A 22,371-nucleotide genomic window follows, 5' to 3' on the forward strand; every position below is an offset into this window, starting at 1 on the left:
AAACAGCAACATGAAAATCACCAGATCATCTAGTTTTGTGGAGACAGTGACATAGCAGTAATGTCATAAGCACTAGTAAGGCAAAGGCCAGGGCTATAACTTCAAATCCCATCACAGCAGCTGGTTCCACTCAAATCTGGGAATGATCATGACCATGACCGTTCTCATCAATTGTTCTAAAACAACTGGTTCACTAATGTCCTTCAAAGAAGGACATCGTTTTGTCCTTGCCCAATTTGGTTTATGTGTGACTCCAGACCCATATCATCAATGACCCTTAACTATCTGAAATAGTGTAGCAGGCCACTCTGTTTAAGTAGCAATTAGGGATGGGCAACAAATATTGTTTTTTGGGATGTGGCATCTGGGAAAACTTACTTGTTTCCTTTGAAATAATGCCAGGAGATCTTTTATATAATTTAGGAGGATAGAGGGATCCTCAGTTTAAGCTTAACAGAAAAGTGGCACCTCCAGTATTGAAGTAATCCTTCAGTACTGCATTAGAAGCCCAAGCTAGATTACATGCTTAAATCTGTGGAGTGTGGTTTCTCCCTGGCCAGTGAGGTTTTGGATGAGAAGCCCAGTCCCTTTCAGAACTTTTTGTTCTTTCACAAAGTGATGGTGTCATTGTCTAGGCCAGCACTTATTGACCATCCCTAATTCTCCTCCTCTCTTGAACCATTGTGGTCCATGTCATGTATGTTACAATATGGAGGTGAATCCCTCTGTTACTTAAACCCAAACATGCAGAAAAGCCCACCTCACCTCGTCTCATAATCTATTAAAATATGAGTGACAGAACTCCCAAATTCCAATATTTAAAGAAAATAACGTAATTTTTTTTAAACTCTAAAAGTGAACATTAAACAACAACTATTCAAAACTCTAAACCCCCCTTTCTGTTAACTGCTTATTACCTGCCTCCAACTCTAAAATGATATACTGTTCCAAAAAGACACTTATTAAAATTACATCAACTTAATTTCAAAACCACACAGCATTGTGTTGTCTTCAGTGTCTGTCTGACTTCTAGCTGAGGATCACCCTGGATCGTCATCTTTCTTTTCACTGCAAATATGTTTCATGTGAAAAGGTTCCTTTGACATAGAGTAGTTTCCTAATTTCCTGGGTCTCTCTTGGTAGCAGTTGCTCGGTCTGCAATTTTCAAAATGCCGGCATTTTTATATTCCCAACATAAGATTGTCTCATTGGTTTGATGTTAGCAAAACAATAAATTCAAATTCGGTTGGGTTTTAGTATCCTAGGGCATAATTTAAACTGATTGGTTAAATTCAAATTGTTATTAAAACAGCAACCAAAACCTAGGTATCCATTTCACAGCCAAATCTTACATATTTTCAATATTCCAATACACTCTGGCACTGCCGTCTAGTCATTTATGCAGATGCTTGTAAGCTCTCAGTTCGGAACAGCATTCACTCTCTCTTAAAGGTACAGTACACGCCTTCGACTTCATAACATGTAGGTGCATCCATAACCCTGTCAGGGAGAGTGTTATGAACATAAGCAGCAGTAGGTCATTTAGCTCATTGAGACTCCTCAGCCATTCAATGATATTATGGCTGAACTATTGATGTTCCAAATTCCCATCTACCCCTGACAACCTTTAATTCCCTTGTTCGACAAGAATCTGTCTACCTCCACCTTAAAATCATTCAGTGAAGTATTCTCCACCCCTACTGAGGCAGGGAGTTCCAGAGTTTCTCACTACAAAATCTAATATAACCTCCTCGCTAGTTGGTTCCAGAATGTGTTACTCTAAGAAACTATCTCAGTCATACCATGAGCTCCTCATCTGGCAATGACCGCCAATCTAATTCTTAAAATTTATATGTAGACTAAAATTGCCCATTATTATATTAGAATTCACCCTGAAATTTGAGTGGATGAAGGTGGAGTCCGATGTAATGGTATTATAATCAATAAATATAACTACAATGACGTGAGGGAGGGAGCCAGACTTGATTGGAAGGGATGCCTAGCAGGGAAGACAGTGGAGCAGGAATGGCAGGAGTTTCTGAGGGTAATTCGAGAGTCGCGGCAGAAATTCATCCCAAGGAAGAAGAGACATGCTACGTCGAGGGGAAAGCAACCATGGCTCACAAGGGAAGTCAGAGACAACATAAAAGGAAATGAGAAAGCATACAATGTGATGAAGATCAGTGGGAAGCTAGAGAATTAGGAAGCCTTTAAAAACCAACAACTACAAAAGCAGTAAGAGGGGAGAGGATGAAATTTGAGGGTAAGTTAGCTAGAATATGAAAGCGTTTTATTTTTGGATATTGGACCACTGGAATATGAGACTGGAGAAGTAGGAATTCTGTGACCATGACTCCTGGTTATGGACTCTGATCATTGGGAACATCCTTGCTGCATTTAACTTGACTGATCCTAATAGAATTTTTTAGGTGTCTGTGAAATGCCCCTCATTTATAATTATTCTGAATATAATCCTAGGCAGTCCAGTCTCCCTTTGTGTCAGTGCTGCCATCCCAGGAATCAGTGCGGTGAACATTTGTTGCACTCCTCCATATCCAGAGTGTCCTTCCTCTGTTAAGGAAATGCCAAAACTGTACATGATACACTTGCAGCAAGAAATCCCCTGCTCCCGTACTCCAATCCTCTTGCTATGAGAGTTATTTGCTACCCTCCCCATCCGGAACAGCACGTGTACTTTTAGTGACTGGTGTACAAGGATACCCCAATCTCGTTACACCTTCCCCTTTCTCAATCAATTGCCATTCCGTTAATAACCTGCCTTCCTGTTTTTGCTACCAAAGTGGATAACCTCACATTTGTCTACATTATACCTCCTCTGCTATGTGTGCCCACTCACACAATTTGTCCAAATCATACTGAAGCCTCTCTGCATTCACACTCCCACCCAGCTTTATCACAGAATAGAATCCCTACAGTGTGGAAACTGGCCCTTTGGCCCAACAAGTCCACACTGACCTTCCGAAGAACAACCCACCCAGACCCATTCCCCTACATGTACCCTGACTAAAGCGGGAGAAAGTGAGGACTGCAGATGCTGGAGATCAGAGCTTAAAAATGTGTTGCTGGAAAAGCGCAACAGGTCAGGCAGCATCAAAGGAGCAGGAGAATCGACATTTCGGGCATAAGCCCTTCCTCAGCAATCCCTGACTAAAGCACCTAGCCTACACACCCTTGAACACTATGGGCAATTTAATGTGGCCGGTTCACCTGACCTGCACATTTTTATATCTGTGGGAGGAAACCGGAGCATCCAGAGGAAACCCACGTAGACACCGGGAGAGTGTGCGAACTCCACACAGACAGTCGCCCTAGAATGGAATTGAACTGGGTCCCTGGTGCTGTGAGGCAGCAGTGCTAACCACTGAGCCACCGTGCTGTGCCCACGGTCATCTGTTTGGGCCAAGGCCACAATCCTGAGGAACACCTGCTGAGACGTCCTGAAGATGAGCTAATTGACTTTCAAAAAATATAACCATCTTAGTCGTAGTCATGTAATGCAGAAGAGGTCCTTATGCCCATTAAGTCTGTGTTGACCTAGCCCCACAAACACTTTCTAGCACTTGATCCATAGACTTGAATGATACGTGTTCATTCATGTACTTTAGAAACCTTGAGGTATCCAGCCTCCATTACCTTCCAAGGCAGTGCATTCCAAAGTCGTAACACGCTCTGGGTGGAAATTTTATTTTTCCTCAATCTCTTATAAACCTCCTGCTCTTCATCTTAAAATTAAGCCCTCTATCCAGCCTGTCTCTTTCCAACCTGTCAATGCCCATCCAATACTCCATCCCTGTCAAAGATTGGGGAATCTTCTCCACACCCCCTCCGGTGCAATCACATCCTCCCAATAGTGTGGCAACAAGTACTCCAGCTATAACCAAACAAGCTGCTGTGCAGCTCCCTGTTGTTATAATTTATACCATAACTGATAAAGGCAAGTGTCCATATTGCTGTTTTCATCGCAGTCTACCTGACATTCTTGCCTACTGTAATTTTGCAGAGATGCAGAAAGGAAGAGGAAGGTGAAGGTGCTGTTCCATAATCTAGCGACTCAAGAAGGTGAATGGAAAGTCATGAAGAAAAAGAAGTGGAAATTATGATTTCCTTAGCGTTTCACTGCAGAGAATGCCACTGTCTCTAACCAAGGAGGTGCTGCTACCTGGATGAATGCTGGACATGAGAAATGTCTCAGAATCAAAAGTAAACATTTCCACAATGGGGATCTGTGGAATTGAATTTGGCAAAGTCATTAGCCAAATCTACACCCTCCTCCATGATAGGCCATGATAGTTTATTGCGAACATTAACACATTTTAGCCAATAGCCAGTTAATGACTCACTCCAGGAGTGAATATTACATAATCTGATTCCCAGCAATTCACTCTCTTAACCTTGAAATATCTCTCAGCACAGCACCTAGTGACTGTCCTAAAGTTACTGTTGTAGGTGGGTTTTATATCTGATGGAAGTACATGTAATTTTAAAAGTGTACAAATGTTGAAAATCTTGAATAAAGACAACAAATACGCAAATCAGCAAACAGCTCAGACAGCACATCTGTGCAGCTCATCGTTTCTGTTTCAAAGCAGTGTTTATTTTCTTCATTTGTGTTGGTATACATTCTCCACATTTCCAGCATGTTCTGGCTTTTCCAAAAATGGTCCGAGCATCTTTCAGGATCGATAATAATTATGTTGTATATCTTCTGGTTCAGCTAATTCAGATACTCTGGAGCTGGACCCAGGAGTAACATACTGGGTGACTGCACTTAGAAGCAAGGCAGATTCAGTCAAAACCTTTAAAAATTAATAACTCATCTGATAAGCTGCAGGTTGTGTACACTTGTTTCTTTACATTGTATGTGCAAATACCGTGCATTTTATATGGGAATGGAAAATGTAACAGTGAATAACAGGGATGTATTGCACTAATGTGGATGTTTTTATCACATTGCGCTAACTAATAGAGGAGAGCTGAGTTAATGGCTCATGTAGGCAAAAGTGAGGACTGCAGATGCTGGAAACCAGAGTCAAGATTAAGAGTGGTGCTGGAAAAGTACAGCAAGTCTGGCAGCATCCGAGGAGCAGGAAAATCGACATTTCGGGCAAAAGCCCTTCATCAGGAATGGCTTAATGGCTCATGTATCCCAGGCCTTGTGTCTGTGAAGGTCCAACCAATTCAAACTGTGAGCATTCACAGTTTTCATTCTAAGAATCATTTCCTAATCATGGTTAGAGATGGTTCTGTGGTGAAGCATCTTTACCACAGACCATTGCCTGCAGTAAGTATTTATATTTTAAAACAAATTTGAATGTTGAGAAGCAACATTTGTGTTTGTAGAAATACAGAAATAAATATTTGGAAATGTTTGCCTAAATTATTTCCTTGACTGTGATACTTATGTATGAAATAGAAATAATTTCTGTGTTTTTATTCAGATTGCTAGGGGCCAGTTATATTTTGATGTTGACTTTAACAATCCATTCAACAGCTTCAGCTGAGTCACTGAATGGTGGGTAATACCACCAAGAATTGTGTTTTGTTTAATGGCCGGAGTTCAGTGTGTGGGCAGTGGTCTGACTTGGATGCCACAGTCCTAATTTGGGCTGTTCCTCATGTTTCATTTGTAAAGCACTTCATGTTTGTATCATGTTTTTCACAGTGACAGATTGTCCCAAAATGCTGTACGGCCAATGGAGTGTAGTCATCTTTTGTAATTAATTTTGGGAAGATGTGAAAATGTTAGTTGTCTATGTCTGCCAAGAGGGAAGACTCCTGTCGCTCTGGTAGGAAGATTGTTTGTGGTGAGAGTGAACTTGTGCAGTTTTTTTTAGTGTGGAGGCTGTTGTGCTCCAGCTGCCACACAGTTTTGGCTCACCAGAGACTTTGCGTCCCTTAACTGCCTGTCACAGGCAAATCAGAAGGCTTCACAGATCGGAAATCATCTGGTTTGGCCTCATTATATCATACCTTCCTGATGCTGGACTTGAACCTGAAATTTCTGGCTGAGAGAGAGGGCCATTACCACTGTGCTACAAGACCTATGGCAAACCCATCTATGAGAGGAAAAGGCAATGCAGATTCCAATTTAGCAAGCTTACCTAAAATGGGTTTGGTATATTAGGTGCCATTGGGTTAGCTGTTCCCATAGTTTTCAATATACTGATACTGCCCATTCAAACATGAATGATCCATATAAAGTAGCTACAATCCATTACAATGTACCGTCTATGGACAAGTCGATATTCTTTATATTATTTTTAAAATCAAGAACATTTATAAAGTTGGATTTGACCTGACCAGACTCAAAAGGTAAAAACTTTTCCTCCTATAGTGATGGCCTAGAATTTTCACCACAGATTTTCATATGTATATGTTTTGAATATGTTGATTACATAAGATGTAAATATAAGTGTCTGCCTAACATTGCTCTGCTGTTTTGCTATTGTTGGCATCAGGAATCAAGTTCATTTTCAAATGTTAAAATGGGTTGAACAAAGGTTCACCACTTTGTAAATGGGAATGGAAATGGCTGCTGGGGTCGTTGAAACGCCAAATCGGAGCTGTGACAGAGTGCACTGCATTTGTAGATTTTATCTGGACAGACAAGCCGAGGTGGTTGAATGAAACGTCCTCAATACAAACTATTTTCGTTACCCTTCCAAGACCCTCCTCTTCCTTACAGATCAAAACTGTTCATTATCATTTAGGTTTTGCAATAAACAAGAATAAGAATCTGAGTAGGCTATCCTGCCTGTTGATCCTGCCCCACCATTCAATATGATAATAGCTCATCAAACACTTCAATGCCTTTTACCCACACTATCCCTATAACCTTGTACCACTGGTAATCAGAGAATGATCCATTTATTCTTACAGTTTTCTGTCTGAGCTAATCATTCATCCATTCCAGTACATTACCTTCTTTCCCATGTAGTTTAATTTTTCTAACCACGGGGGCATTTTATCAAAATCCTTCTGAACATCTAAGTATACTATATCCATCAGCTCTCCTTTATCAGTTTTGTTAATAACAACTTCAAAAAAACTCAAGTTTGTCAACCATGACATTCCATTTGTGAATCTGAATGAGTGATTTTATTGTCATACATAAACAACAAAATACAGTGAAAAGCTTTTCTATTATGCTGAGTATACTCTGTCAGATCATTATTATCCAAATGTCTGTTTTTACCCTTCTTATTTTTGTGCTGATAAGTTTTCAGTGTTTAGAAATGTGTTTGATAAAGAAATTGTCATTGTACAATTGTGCTGTCACATTAAGCTTTTATTGGTACAGTATTGATTCTGCTATATTGCTGTGGCATTTGTTTTACATCATGATAGACAGGAACATGCTTCATGACGATACAATATGAAATTATTAAACTCTAATTCTTCTGTATCTTTACATCACTCCTGTATGCATCAGACAGAAAACCTCATCGTTTTGACATCACTTGAATGCAATGAGTGATGGATGGGTTTTGATTTTATCTGACATGGAACAGGTGTCTCTCATGACTCCTTTGGTCCTCTTCTAGGCAGTCACTTCGTGAGCTGTATGTGTTTCTATGTTTGCAGGGACGGATTCTCCTTTCCCCTCTCTTGTAACAGAGGAAGCACCTGCATAAAAATTTTTTAAAATTCAGAAATAAAGACTAGAATGTGCTGGGCAGCCTTTGTGCAGAGAAAAACATTTAACATTTCAGGTGGATGTTTGGCTGCATTGTGCATGTAACTTCCTTAGCTATCAAGTCCTGGAGTGGGACTCGGTCCACAGTTTCTGGCACAGAAGCAGGGACACTATCCACTACAGGACTTGACCACCTTAAGTCTGATATCATTTGAGTCTGTTTAAATGTGTAATATTTTTAAGCATGACCCAGTAGACTGGATAATTCAATAAGGTGAAACATATGGCTATCTCTGTCATTAAAATGGCACCTTTTACAATTCACCAATGATAAACTCAGTCATAGGTCTGCCTTTACCTGAAAAATTTAAAATTACTTCCTAACCATTCTCTCTCTTTCCTAATGTGGTATTGATTTAATCTCATTATTGGATCAATAGCTGGAAATTCCCTGGGAGCTGAGTTTGTTCTTACACCATACATACCACACAACTGTGACATAGTGAATTTATGCAAGTCATTCTGATAATTCATTCCACAGCTTGGCCTCCTTGAGAAGTTAGTGAATTTTGTAACTTTGTCTTGGCACAGGGCAAATATCTTGCAGGTTATAGGTGGCATTTCCTTGCCTTTTCCCCATAACCCTTGATTCTCTTACCAATTAAACAACTGACTGTCTCAAATATACTTAAGAAAATATGCCTGTAGTGTTAGGTGAAGGGGTAAGTGGGTCTGGGTGGGTTGCTCCTCAGAGGGTCGGTGTGGACTTGTTGGGCTGAAGGGCCTGTTTCCACACTGTAAGTAATCTAATCTAACCGAGGCGTATTGGTAAACGAATTCCACAAATTTACTCCGTTCTGAGAGAAGAAATTTCTCCTCCTCTGTCTTTAAATATACAATCCTTTATTCTGAAATGATACCTCTAGTCCCAGACTCTCCCACAAAGGCAAATAATCTTTCTGCATCTACCCCCTCAAGTCACTTAATCTTGTAAATTTCAATAAGCTCACCTCTCATACTTCTACATTCTAATGGGTACAAACTTAATCTATCAAACTTCTCCTCATTACACAGTCCGTCCATATCTATAATCAGCCCAGTGAACATTCTCTGGATTGTTTCCTCTATCACTATCACTATTGAGGAAGGGGACAGGCTTGGTGGAATAGCTGGTCGTGCCCAATCATATGTAATTCATGCATGTGCCCTGCCTCTGAACTGGAAGTTCCTGGAGTCTCAGTGCAGTGTTAGATAACCACATAGGAACATTCATGACATGGTCCAAGAGATTGTCAAACAAGCTATTTGATCCATAAATAAAACCACAAAGTAGAAATGCTTCACAGTGTGTGAATGGCAGAATAGCAAGCAACTCTCCAAGAGCTGAAATGTGAAAACAAGATTCACACTGGCAATCAGAAAGGGAGGGGACAGAAGTCATGGTCTGCAGCTGTTGAGCTCAATGTAGAGTCCAGAAGGCTAATTGGAACACCGCAGCCAATGAAGAACTGAAACGTGAGAGAGCAAGGTTGTTATTTCAAAATGTTGAAAAAATGTGCTGGAAAAGCACAGCAGGACAGGCAGCATCCGAGGAGCAGGAGAATCGGCGTTTTGGGTACAAGCCCTTCTTCAGGAATGCTGTGTTTTTCCAGCACCACATTTTTCAACTCTGGTACTCCAGCATCTGCAGCCCTCACTTTCTCCCTGTTATTTCAAAATGACCCAGAAACACTCAGCCTTGCTTTGAAGATGAAGCAGCTAATGTTTTGGGGACCTGGGTTCAAATCGTGCTGCAAGGCATTGTGGAATTTGAATTCAATAACGAACATCCAGAATTAACCATCTACTGATGACCACAAACCAATCGTTGATTGTTGGGAAAATCTCATCTAGTTCACAAATCTGCCACCTTCACTTGGTCTGGCCCACACATGACTCCAGACTCTCAGCAATATGGCTGACTCTCAGTTGCCCTTTGCCCTGCCCCAGAGTATCAGGGACCCAAGTTTAAGTCTAGCCGCTGGTGACTGTGTGTGGGTTTCCACTTGATGCTCCATTGTCCTCCCACAGTCCAAAGATATGCAGGATAGATGGATTTGCTAAATTGACCCCTAGTGTCCAGAGGTGTGCTGGTTAGTGGGTTAGCCAGAATAAATAAAGGGATCATGTGGTGGAGGCTTCTTCTGGATGGGATTCTCTTCAGGGGTCGGTGTGGAATCAATGGGCTGACTGGCCTCTTTGCATACTGTTTTCAATTTAGTCCACTTTATTCACTGCTCTTTAATGAGACCAATTGCTTTATTTGAGGTACAGTGCCTCACCTCCTGGTTAAGCATTTTACAACCTTCAACAGTTTCTAGCTTAAGGCTAATAACATGGATGCATTTAATTACCGCAAATAGAGAGAGAGATTAATGTAGCTGTAATATGATCAGACATAGCTTCAATCCCACCACAGCAACTAGAATTTAAATTCAAGTAACAATAAAGATAAAGTTAGTCTCATGAAACTATCAACAATTGTAAAAGCCATCTGGTTGACTAATATCCTTTACTGAAGGAAATCTGCCAACCTTACTCCCTCTGGCCTCCATGTGACTCTAGACCCACAGCAATGTGGTTGACTCTGAATAGCCCTCTCAAATGACCCAAGAGAGCCATTCAGTTCCAGGGCAATTAGAGATGGGGAACAAATGCGGGCCTTGTCAGTGATGCTCACATCTCATCAAACAATTTTTAAAAGCAGCAAATTCAATATTCTATCAATCTCTCTGCATTACAATGTTTTTTTAAAAAAATATGGTCACTAGTAATCCAAGATGAAAGTCAGAAAAAAACGTTTTTTTATCCAGAGAATAGTGAGAATATGGAACATAGCAGCCCATATAAGGAAAGATTTGAGGTGAATGACATAGGGGGATGTGAGGGAGAAAGGAATAAAGGAATATGTTGATGAGATGAATTGCAGTGGGAGGAGTCACTCGGTGGAAGCAGGTTTAACTGAGGCATTCAAGAGGTAAATGTGACAGAATGACAGGGAAAAGGCAGAAAATTAGCACTAAGTCCAGATGGTCAGAGGGCCAGTGCAGAGACAATGGGTTGAATGTCCTCCTCTGATCCGTAATTATTCTTTGATTCTTGTGGAGAATAAACACCATCACAGACCAGTTAGTCTGAATGGCCAATTCCTACACAGTTAAAGTTTTGTGATAGATCATTGCCAGAAGGAAAAGGTGTCATGAGCCATTCAACCTACCTGCAGAGTTCTCACTTAATAATCCCAGCCTATCCTCTTCTGCTTCCAGCAGCTTCCGGTAGGTAGTGATCTCAGCGTCCAGTGTCAGCTTGACATTGAGCAGTTGCTGGTATTCCTGAAGATATTGTGCCATCTCCGTTTTAGTTTCTCTCAGTTGGAATTCCAGTTGGGTGATGAGGCCTTGCAGACCTGCCACTTTCTCTAGGTGGCTGGCCTCCATGCCCTCTAGCTGGTTCTCCCGGTACTGGATGGTAGTCCTCATGGTACCGATCTCACTCTCCAAATCCACCGCCTGCTGCTGCAAGATGCTGAGCTCATCCTTCGTGCTCTGGATCTGGATGTCGTACTTGGTGGCGTGCTGCCGGAGGCTGTCAAACTTGGTCTTGTACCAAACCTCAGCTTCCTTGAGGTTCTTGGCAGAAATCTCTTCCATTTGCGTCCGCATGGAACGCAAGGCAGCTCTCAGATCAGGACGGGTTGAGTCCAGTTCCACCGAGACTTTGGACTCTTCGATTTGTCGGACCAGATCAGCCACTTCGTCTTCATGCAACTTTCTCAGGAAGTCAATCTCTGCCACGAGCTGCTCAATGGTTCTCTCCAGGCCAGTTTTTTGAAAATTGGCATCATTCACATCCTTCTGGAACTCCCTCAGGATCCTCTCCGCTTCATCTTGAATGGTGAAAGCAAATGGTTTATTTTACTTTATTTATACTTTGTATTGGAAGGACACATACGTGTGTGCTCACACACTCTCCCACATGTACGTGCATACATGTGCACAGGCACGCACCCTGTCATACATGCACAGAGCCTCATGAAAACACAGGACATAGGGTAGCAACAGAGACACATACACGTACACACAAACCCAGACATACAAAGACACAGAAACACAAGGCTGCTTGAGGTACCTACAACTGGTGGGGGAGGGGCTGAAATTTAAAAATAAGAGGGATGCCATTTAGGATCAAGACAAGGAGAAATGTATTTACTCAAGGGTTTGTGAATCTGTGCAATTCTCTACCCTAGAGGACTGCAGAATCTTAGTCTTTATGGATGATTAAAGTAGAAATTGATAGATTTCTGATTTCCAATGGTGTAAAGGGGTGTAGGGATAGTGTTGGTAAAAGGCATTGTAGTTTTGTCATGATTTGGAGGCGCAGGTGTTGGGCTGGGGTTCTCCACAACCACCTGGTGAAGGTGCAGTGCTCCAAGAGCCAGTGCTTCCAAATAAGCCTGTTGGACTATAACCTGGTGTTGTGTGATTTTTAACTTTGTAATGTTTGATTAACCATGATCATATTAAAAGGCAGAGCAGACTTGGTGGGCTGAATAGCCTACTTCTGTTCTTTTATATATACAGACGTGGAATCTCTCTCTCTCTCTCTCTCTCCCTCTCTCTTCCACACATGTATATTTACAAACATGCACCAATGAACACAATCAGGCACAAACATATGCACATAGTTAAACATGCACACAAACACAGTCACACAAGTGTACAAACAGATACATTTACAGATATAAGCATTCATGTATAGCTAACACTTCAGATGTATACTCTCAAAGTAAGCACACCAAAGACAAAATACACACCCAGAAAAATACATAAGGTATAAATAAATAAGTACTGTATACTGATACACAAAGACACAGCCAGACAGGCTGACAAATGCATGAAAAAGCATTTCTGTTTCCCTGTAGAAGTCTTGTTTCTGACTACAAAATATCACACTTTTAAAAGGGTTAGATGTGCATCACAGTTGTAACCAAAATCATTCATTGAACAACAAATTACAACTACAACATTGGAACAACCCAATGATATTTGGCAAAAAGAAGCAAAAGTAAAATGAGGAAGATCCTTTTCACAGAGAGAGGTAGTTTGGGGTCTGGGACAAATTGCCTGAATGGACGGTTGTGGCAGGTTCGATTAAGGCATTCAGAGGAACACAGACTGTCTGTTGCAAGGGAACAGTGTACAGGGATAATGGCAATAGGTAAGACGCTCATCGGGAGAGCTGGTTCAGACATGATGGGCCAAATGGTCTCCTGTCCTGTAGCAATCCTGTAGAATTTGTGTGAGATTCTTTGAACCATCACGTAAGTCAATCATTTGTTATTGGTTTCCTTCGAACTGAGAGCCAGGAATTTACAATCAGCTCTCAATCTTAGTGATAGCCTGTCACAGAGTCCACACTAATGTGTAAAAACTGCTTGTTAAACACAATTTACAGCACAGTCCAGTTCATTCAATCAGAGGCAAGCACAGATATGGAGCCAAGTATATTGAAAGAGCTTCATTTATTCATCACCCAACCCCCAACAGTCTACACTGAAAATTGGAAGAAAATTTTCTTCTGAGTTACAGATCTCTGATGGAGGGACACTGCAAACAGCCTCAGTGCACTTGGGTTAGTGCAGCTTCTGCCCTCTTAGGTGATTGTTAATGTTCCCAATGCCGTTATTCCATGAATCACCACCAATATATCCCTTAACCAATGTGACTAACAACATTGTTCAATTGATTATAGGAAGGTAAAGAACTAGGAACAGGAGGAGGCCATTCAGTCCCTTGAGCCTGCTTTGCCATTTATTATGATCATGGCTGATCTCATCTCGGCCTCAACTCCACTTTCTTGCCTGCGGTTCATAACACTTTAACCAATCAGTAATTAAAAATTTGTCTATCACCTCCTTAAATTTACTCAGGTCCCAGCATCCATTGCACACTGGGGGTAGTGAATTCCATAGATTCACAGCCATTTAGAGAAGTAATTTCTCCTCAGCTGTTTTAAATTCGCTACCCCTTAACCGAAACCTCTGACCTTTCATTCCTCATTGTCCCACAAGGGAAAGCATCCACTTTATGTCTACATTGCATCTTATTTCAATAAATCCCTTCATCCTTCTAAACTCTAGAATGTCTAGGTCTAAAGTGCTCCATCTCTCCTCATGAGACAAGCCTTTCATCTCTGGAATCAACCTTGTGAATTTTCTCTGAATTGCACTGATGTTTTAGAAAACTTACTACATAGAAATTCAGTCATTACTCACATTAAAAAGCAATGGCTCCACTTTAAGAAAGTGCTTGTTGTCTGTAAAGTGCTTTGAGCCATCCTGGGTTTGTCTTTTTCCTAACAATATTGCCTCTCCCATCTCCATGTCTCCCACTTCATTGAATATTTAAACATAGAACAACAGAGGAACAGGCCTGTGCCAAGCATGATGCCATTCTAAACTAATCTTATTGGCCTGCGCATGATCTGTATCCCTCTATTTCCTGTCGGTTCATGTGTCTGTCTAAACACCTCTTAAACTTTGCTATTGTATCTGCTTCTACCTTCTCCCATGGCAGCATGTCTCAGGTACCTAACATCCTCTGTGTAAAATCTCCCTTAAACATTTCCCCTCTCACCTTAAACCTTTCTCCCCAAATATTTGATATTTCCACCATGGGAGGAAAGACTCTGACTATCCACCCTATGTTTACATCTCAAAATTTAAATGTTTCAATCAGATCGCCCCTCAGCCTCCAACGCTCTCGCGCAACCAATCCAAGTTTGTCCAACTTCTCCTTGCAACTAATACCCTCCAATCCAGGCACCATGCTAGTAAACCTTTTTTTGCACACTCTCTAAAGCCTCCACATCCTTCCTATAGTGTGGGAACCAGAAATACATACAATACTCCAAATGTGGCCCATCTGAAGTCTTATACAGCTGCAACATGCCTTTCCAATTTTTATATATTCAATGTCCCGAATGACATTTATCACCTTAACCACTCCTCGGGAGCTATGAACTTGGGCCCCAAGATTCTTCTGTATATCAATGCTCCTAAGGGTCCTGCCATTTATTGTATACTTTTCTCTTGTATTTGACCTCCCAAAGTGCATCATCTCACGCTTGTCTGGATTAAATTCCATCTGCCATTCCTTCATCCAACTTTCCAAATGCTCTATATCCTGCTGCATCCTGTAATAACTTACCTCGTTATGCACAACTCCACCAATTTTCGTGTCATCTAATCAGACCATCTACACTTTCATTTAAGTCATTTATATATATAACAGAGGTCCCAGCACTGATCCTTGTGGAATACCACTGGTCACAGATCTCCAGTCAGAAACACACTCCTCCACAACTATTGTCTGTCTTCTATAACCAAGCCAATTTTGTATCCAACTTAACAACTCTCTGTGGGCGAAAGTGGACACTGCAGATGCTGGAGATTAGAGTGGTGCTGGAAAAGCACAGCAGGTCAGGCCGCATCCGAGGAGCAGGAAAATCAATGTTTCGGGCAGGAGCCCTTCATCAGGAACGATTCCTGACGAAGAGCTCCTGCCCGAAACGTCAATTTTCCTGCTCCTCGGATGCTGCCTGACCTGCTGTGCTTTTCCAGCACCACTCTAATCTTAACTCACTGTGGGCACCGTGTCACACAATCGTCTGGAGCAACTGACCATGAGGGACTTTGTCAAATGGGGCTGGTTTGCTTATAACATTGTCACTTATAAATTCTAAGGACAATGCTTTGAGAAGCACACTTATAAGGGGTATCAGCAATTTTAAGAAGGAAGTCATAACTATGCAGAAAGATCAAATACACTGGGTATCCTCACCTTAGAAAAGGGCTGCCTGTGAGAATCACTTTAAGATGAGGAAGGAGTCTGATTGGGTTGATGTAAAGAAGGTACATTCACTTGCGAATCAGGCCAAAACCTAATAAATAGAACTCGAGTATTGCTTTGAGATTTGGTATTCTTGCAATTCTGTCCTGATGTGTGCAAGATGAATAGCTTGTCTCCATTTCTTCATCAATACTTTAAAATAGTCACCAATAAATCCAAACAGGAAATCAGGAGAAATCTGGTTACTTGGAGAGAATGTGAAACTCAGGGTGCAGCTGAGGTGAATAATGCAGATGTATTAAAAGAAAAACTGGATAAGTACAAGTGAGAAAGAAAGGGAGAGAGAATTCGCCGATGGGGTTCAATCAAACAGTCTGGGAGGATCTTTGTGTGGACATAACCACAAATGGTCTGTTACTTTGCTGCAACGATATGTAATTCTTTTGTAATAATTTTGATACTTCCTCCCAAATTAGAGAGGGCGAGAATTTCATTTTTTTGAACCGATGCAATATCTCTGAACTTTGGTTTGGCGAGGGGTGGAGGGGAAGAGCTCAAACCAATTTGTAATTAGTGTGATTAAAGGGACTGTCCACCCACTTCTCCACATCCCATGGTGGCTCTTCCCTGAATGATAAACAGAAGAATGTCTGTTTTCCAACAAAAGTTAATAACTCACCAGTGAAATGGCAGACTATAAAGCCACAGAGTCACAGGTTTTGATCATAAGTTGGTTAATAAATCGTTGTGTCTTGAGATGCGTGGATTGTAAACTTTTTAAAACCCTGAGGGAGAAATAACTGACACCACATTCCTATCACCTATTTCCATTTCCCCCAACCCATACTGACTGGCCAACATTGACCTCACATCAGGGAACATCGCAATTTTAAGCTTCCCATTGTTCTACTCCATTCCCTCCATCGTCTCAACTTTACAATCCCAGTTTTACAATCCATTGAGGTTTCTGCATTCCTTCAAGACAGAAGGAGAAACAAATCAGAGAGTATGTGGAAAATGTTAGTTTTAATGTCCTCCAACAACATCTTGCTTTTATATAGCACCTTTTTCATCCAAAGTGCCTCTCAAGCCCCTCTTTGTTTTCATTGGTCTGTCATTCTAGACTCTAGATTCAATTCCTTCCACCTCTCTACATGCCTCTCCTTCTCTAAAATCTCCTGAAAATCTACCTGCTAGTCCAAAGGTTTAGTTCACAATGTTTTAAATGACAGTCCCTTTAACAATGAACCAGGACATGTTCCAGAAATAAGAGTACATAGAACATTACAGCGCAGTACAGGCCCTTCAGCCCTCAATGTTGCACCGCCCTGTCATACTAATGTGAAGCCCATCCCACCTACACTATTCCATGTATGTCCATATGCTTGTGCAATGACGACTTAAATGCACTTAAACTTGGCGAATCTACTACCATTGCAGGCAAAGCATTCCATACCCTTACTACTCTCTGAGTAAAGAAACTACCTCTGACATCTGTCTCATACCTATCTCCCCTCACTTTAAAGTTGTGTCCCCTCGTGTTTGCTGTCCCCATACTTGGAAAAAGGCTCTCCCTGTCCACCCTATCTAACCCTCTGATTATCTTGTATGTCTCTATTAAATCACCTCTCAACCTTCTTCTCTCTAACGAGAACAGCCTCAAAGCCCTCAGCCTTTCCTCATAAGACATTCCTTCCATACCAGGCAACATCCTAGTAAATCTCCTCTGCACCTTTTCCAAAGCTTCCACATTTTTCTTGTAATGTGGTGACCAGAACTGTACACAATACTCCAAGTGTGGCCGTACCAGAGCTTTGTACAGCTACAGCATAACCTCCTGGTTCCGGTACTCAATCCCTCTATTGATAAAGGCCAAAACACTGTATGCCTTCTTAACAACCCTGTCAATCTGGGCGGCAACTTTCAGGGATCTGTGTACACGGACACCGAGATCTCTGCTCATCTGCACTCCCAAGAATCTTACCATCAGCCCAGTACTTTGCATTCCGATTACTCCGGCCAAAGTGTATCACCTCACACTTGTCCACATTAAACTTCATTTGCCACCTCTCAGCCCAGCTCTGCATCCTATCTATGTCTCCCTGCAACCTATTACATCCTTCGTCACTATCCACAACTCCACCGACCTTAGTGTCGTCTGCAAATTTGCTAACCCACCCTTCTAAGCCCTCATCCAGATCATTTATAAAAATGACGAACAGCAGTGGACCCAACACCGACCCTTGCGGCACGCTGCTAGTAACTGGACACCAAGATGAACATGTTCCATCAACTACAACCCTCTGTTTTCTTTCAGCAAGCCAATTACTGATCCAACCTGCTATGTCTCCCACAATCCCATTCCTCTGCATTTTGTACAATAGCATACTGTGGGGAACCTTATTGAACGCCTTGCTGAAATCCATATACACCACATTAACCGGTTTACTCTCATCTACCTGTTTGGTCACTTTGTCAAAAAACTCAATAAGATTCATTAGGCACGACCTACCCTTAACAAAACTGTGCTGACTGTCCCTGATCAGATTATTCTTGTCTAGATAATTATAAATCCTATCTCTTATAACCTTTTCCAACACTTGACCAATAACTGAAGTGAGACTCACTGGTCTGTAATTACCAGGGTTGTCTCTACTACCCTTTTTGAACAAGGGAACCACATTTGCTATCCTCCAATCCTCTGGCACTATTCCTGTAGACAATGATGATGATTTGAAGATCAATGCCAAAGGCTCGGCAATCTCTTCTCTTGCTTCCCAGAGGATCCTAGGATAGGTCCCATCTGGCCCAGGGGACTTGTCTATTTTCACACTCTGCAGTATTTCTAATACCTCTTCCTTGTGAACCTCAATCTCTTCTAGTCTAGATGCAAGTATCTCTATATCTTCCTCGCCAACATTTTCATTTTCTATAGTGATCACTGTCGAAAAATACTTATTTAGTGCTTCCCCTATCTCCTCTGACTCCACACACAACTTCCCACTATTATCCTTGATTGGCCCTAATTTAACTCTCCTCATTCTTTTATTCTTGACATACCTAAGGAAAGCCTTAGAGTTAACCCTGATCCTATCCACTAACAACTTCTCATATCCCCTCCTGGCTCTTCTGATCTCTCTTTTTAGGTCTTTCCTGACTTCCTTGTAACCCTCAAGCGCCCTAACGGAGTTTTCACATTTTGTCCTTACATAAGCCGCCTTCTTCTTCTTGACCAAAGTAGTTGTTGTTCAGTGGAACATATATATATAAGGGCTGGAAATTTCAGAGACAGGTGGGAACCACAGACTGGAGTGCATAATCGCCTCCTCCAACATTATTTTGATTTAGTCCCTCTCTCATTTCCCTACAATTTTTTTTTCCCTTTTAATTTTGCTGCCTGGCCCCATGTGTGCAATTTGTCAATAGTTTAAGTAGGGAACTGGTTCGGTGACCACACTATGAACAAAAAGGCTGATTTTCCCCAATAAGGGGAGTTGATTAGGAAGGGCAGAGACTAGACTGCAGTTTGCGCTGAACTGTGAAATGCAAGTAAATACTTCCTATTTCTTTAAGTGGAATGATGTCAAAGATTGTTTTGTAATTTCCTTGACAGGTGCCTTTGGATGAGAAAGGTGCTATATAAAAGCAGGATGTTGTTGGAAGACATTAAACCAACATCTTCCACATTCTCTCTGATTTGTTTCTCCTGTCTTGCTCCTGTAAGTCCTATTAGCTTCATAATACTATTACTTGAAAGGGTTTTTTTTCAGTACAGGTAATCAGTCTCTAACTTGACCTTAAAATAAGCAGAGAAATTAACTGTTAATTGTGGAATCTCACCCCACACCCTCTACCCTTTGTGAATTTATTATTATGCATCAATACTTCTCGGGTGGAAGCATGTTTCACATTTTTACTGCTTTCAAGTCTCTTCTGAACTCCCCATTTGATTTCTCGGTGTCTACTTTACCCCTTCGCAAGTGAAAAAAAAATCTCAATAAGTCAACTCTGACAATCCTTTTCGTAATCTTACAGGTTGTCTTATTCACCGACAATAGAGTTCCTACCAAACTGTGCTACTGCGAAGTTATCAGGATTGAAATTCATTGGTTTTGTATTCTGAATGTTGAGCATGTCAGGATGACAGGCGAAAATGTTTAGGTTTGGCATCTTTGCTAATGTCAACATAGACATATATAAGAGATGAAGGGCTTTTGCCCAAAATGTCGATTTCCCTGCTCCTCGGATGCTGCCTGACCTGCTCTGCTTTTCCAGCACCACACTAATCTTGACTCTAATCTCCAGCATCTGCAGTCCTCACTTTCGCCTATATGTAAGAGAAAGCTAAGTGAATGAGCTAAGGGAATGGCATATAGAAGCAGGGAGGGCATTGCTAAAACTAGACAAGGCACTAGTCAGACCAAGGTCCATCAGATGAGGATGAGGACATTTACCTTGAAGGTCAAGCTGCTCTTGACATTTCAGCCTCCAGAGGTCAACCTCCTCCTTGGTGTTGCCCATCTCGATCTCAGCCAGCCCTTTCTCATGGGTGAGTCGCTCAATCAGCTCCTTGAGCTCCTTAAACTGCTGTTGATACTCGTCCCCTATTCCCTGGGGCACCTTGAGCTGGGCCTTCAGGCCTGCTAGCTCTTCCCTCAGCTGGGAGTTGCGCTGCTCCAGGCCCCTCACCTTGTCAATGTAGCTGGCCAGGCAGCCGTTGAGTTGTTGCATCTCCTCCTTCTCGGATGCTTGGGCCTCTGGGGGTGCCGGGGAGGGGACGCGGAGCCTCGGGCCACTCCTGCTGGACCAGCTCATGGATGCGGTCTTCTGACTATACGAGGAGCTCCTCATCTTCACCTTTCCCACTTGAACTGATGGTCTACCCTAATTCCTGCCCTGACTCGGGCTGCTCTTCTTATAGGGATTGGCAGGAATGTGACAACCATTGTGTAACTCTCACAACATTCTCTTGAAATGGGAACACGATGACTGTTCAGCTGTCTCAGCGCTGGCTCTACTCTGGGCATAGTATTTACACTGAAGTGCTACATTACTGTGGAATCAGGTCATGTTCTCTTGTCCACCACATTCCTATCTGTCTCCATCAGTCTGACCAGCCCATCCCAATATCTGGAATTTACCACTCCTTCCCTGAGCAGGGATGACGGATCAGAAATGAATGCACAAGTTTTCATTTTCCAATGAGTGCTTCTGATCTCTTTCTTCCATTTGTCACATCCCTCCAGAACATCTTGAGGAATTTCCACTTATCATCATCAAGAGATTTCCTTCTGATCTATCTCTTCCATTGCATCCCCCACATTCCCCCCTCTTTGTCTGGGTACCAGCCATGGCAGAGAGCAGGGTGAGGATCACACTTTAGAATATTTTAGCTATTTGGCAGTGGCAAGGTTTTGTTTTGGGGTTCTGCTGTGGGCTGACCTAGGCTCCCTCTGTTCAAGATATGTCCTGTGTGAGGCTCTGAGACTGCCTACACTCACAAGGTGTTCCCCAAGCTCAGTCAAATAAGTAAGAATGTCCATTTCCATTGGGATGCCCTGTTTCATGTGCACCACTTGCTGCATTTTCTAACGACAAAGCCAATTACAGTGCCCATTTGAAAGCCAGTTAGACTTCAACTAGTAGGCACTTTTGCATGGTTATGTCATTAGTCCCACAGACCAAACGATCTCTCTGCATCTCATTCAATCACATGCCTCTACCTGTCAAGTTAACATCATCAAAAATCCCACAAATATGCCCAGCTAATGAAGAAAGGTTTGCCAGTCATCTTTGGTATGAGAAAGATCCACCAATACCTTCACTGACATAACTTTGTAATAGTAATAGACTACAAGCCTCTGCTAGGGCTACTCAAAGAGGACCGTTCCACTCATAGCTTCAGGTTGAATTCAGTGGTGGGCTGTCATTCTAAGTGCATTGGAACACCATCTGGGAGGCCGCGGAGCAATGGCAGCTGCCATGACCACCTCCTATTGGCAGATGCACCAGCGGTGGTGTTAGCACTGGAGGAATCCATTCTGGTTTTAAACTTTCTGGACCTTCAATTCGGTGCTAAGACTATAGAAATGGTCCTGCATGGGTAAGAGGCATGGTCGACGCGAGGTCAGGTCCAGTGATGTATAAAGTTCAGTTGGTGAGGTGGTCATGAAAAAGCATGTGCACCACCTGAAAGCTGCAACCTCACCAACGGAGCAGGAACAAGTCATACCCAACCCCTCGAACAGCCAGAAAGGCTATCGGAACCCATGTACCCATGGATTCCCCCCCTCCATCCAATGTGAAAGAAACCTTGGAGTCTGAGGTGGACACGATGGATGTTGCAGCCTCATTGTCTTTACCACCTGAAGAAGAGGATGAAGTTCTTCCAAGATACAACTCTTGCTGGTGCAAGAGGCAGGTTACAGTCCTGTACATGCCACCTGTACCTGAGGCTGAGTCAGAGGCACTGGCCCAGGTGTGAAAACGCCTCAGGAGAGGCTACAAGAAAAAGAACAGGCCTATGTCACTGGACTTAGAGGAGGGAGTGATGTCGTTATTGTAACAAAGTCAGCCCAATGGACCGCATAGAATACGAGTTCTGTGATTGGGCTGTTAATCTGGTCCAATCAGGGAGCCCTGGCTGACAGATATAGAAATAGAAATAGAAATAGAACAATACAGCGCAGAACAGGCCCTTCGGCCCTTGATGTTGTGCCGACCTGTGAACTAATCTAAGCCTATCCCCCGACACTATCCCATCCTCATCCATGTGCTTATCCAAGGATTGTTTAAATCTCCCTAACAGGAGACAGGAGTACCAAG

General features: G+C 42.2%; 2 protein-coding genes across 5 annotated transcripts in view; one reads left to right on the forward strand and one right to left on the reverse strand.

Annotated features, from left to right (window-relative positions):
- The window catches only part of nop14 (NOP14 nucleolar protein homolog (yeast)), a 53,194-nt gene extending 48,633 nt beyond the window's left edge, over positions 1–4,561 (forward strand). For all 4 annotated transcript variants that reach the window (XM_072593984.1, XM_072593993.1, XM_072594010.1 and 1 more), the window contains one exon: positions 4,022–4,561. In XM_072593984.1, coding sequence (XP_072450085.1) covers positions 4,022–4,121 — 100 coding nt within the window. In that variant the 3' untranslated portion in view covers positions 4,122–4,561. The remainder of the gene's footprint in view (positions 1–4,021) is intronic.
- Positions 4,562–7,288: 2,727 nt separating this feature from the next.
- On the reverse strand, positions 7,289–20,424 carry LOC140494628 (vimentin-like). The gene is made up of 3 exons (XM_072594024.1): positions 20,001–20,424; positions 10,914–11,582; positions 7,289–7,647 (listed from the first exon to the last, which is right to left on the reverse strand). Exons 1-3 carry the CDS (start codon positions 20,395–20,397, stop codon positions 7,562–7,564), a joined length of 1,152 nt encoding a protein of 383 aa, XP_072450125.1. The 5' UTR covers positions 20,398–20,424; the 3' UTR covers positions 7,289–7,561.
- Positions 20,425–22,371: the final 1,947 nt, after the last annotated feature.

This window comes from Chiloscyllium punctatum, chromosome 2 (assembly GCF_047496795.1).
Source record: "Chiloscyllium punctatum isolate Juve2018m chromosome 2, sChiPun1.3, whole genome shotgun sequence".
Taxonomy (NCBI): domain Eukaryota; kingdom Metazoa; phylum Chordata; class Chondrichthyes; order Orectolobiformes; family Hemiscylliidae; genus Chiloscyllium; species Chiloscyllium punctatum.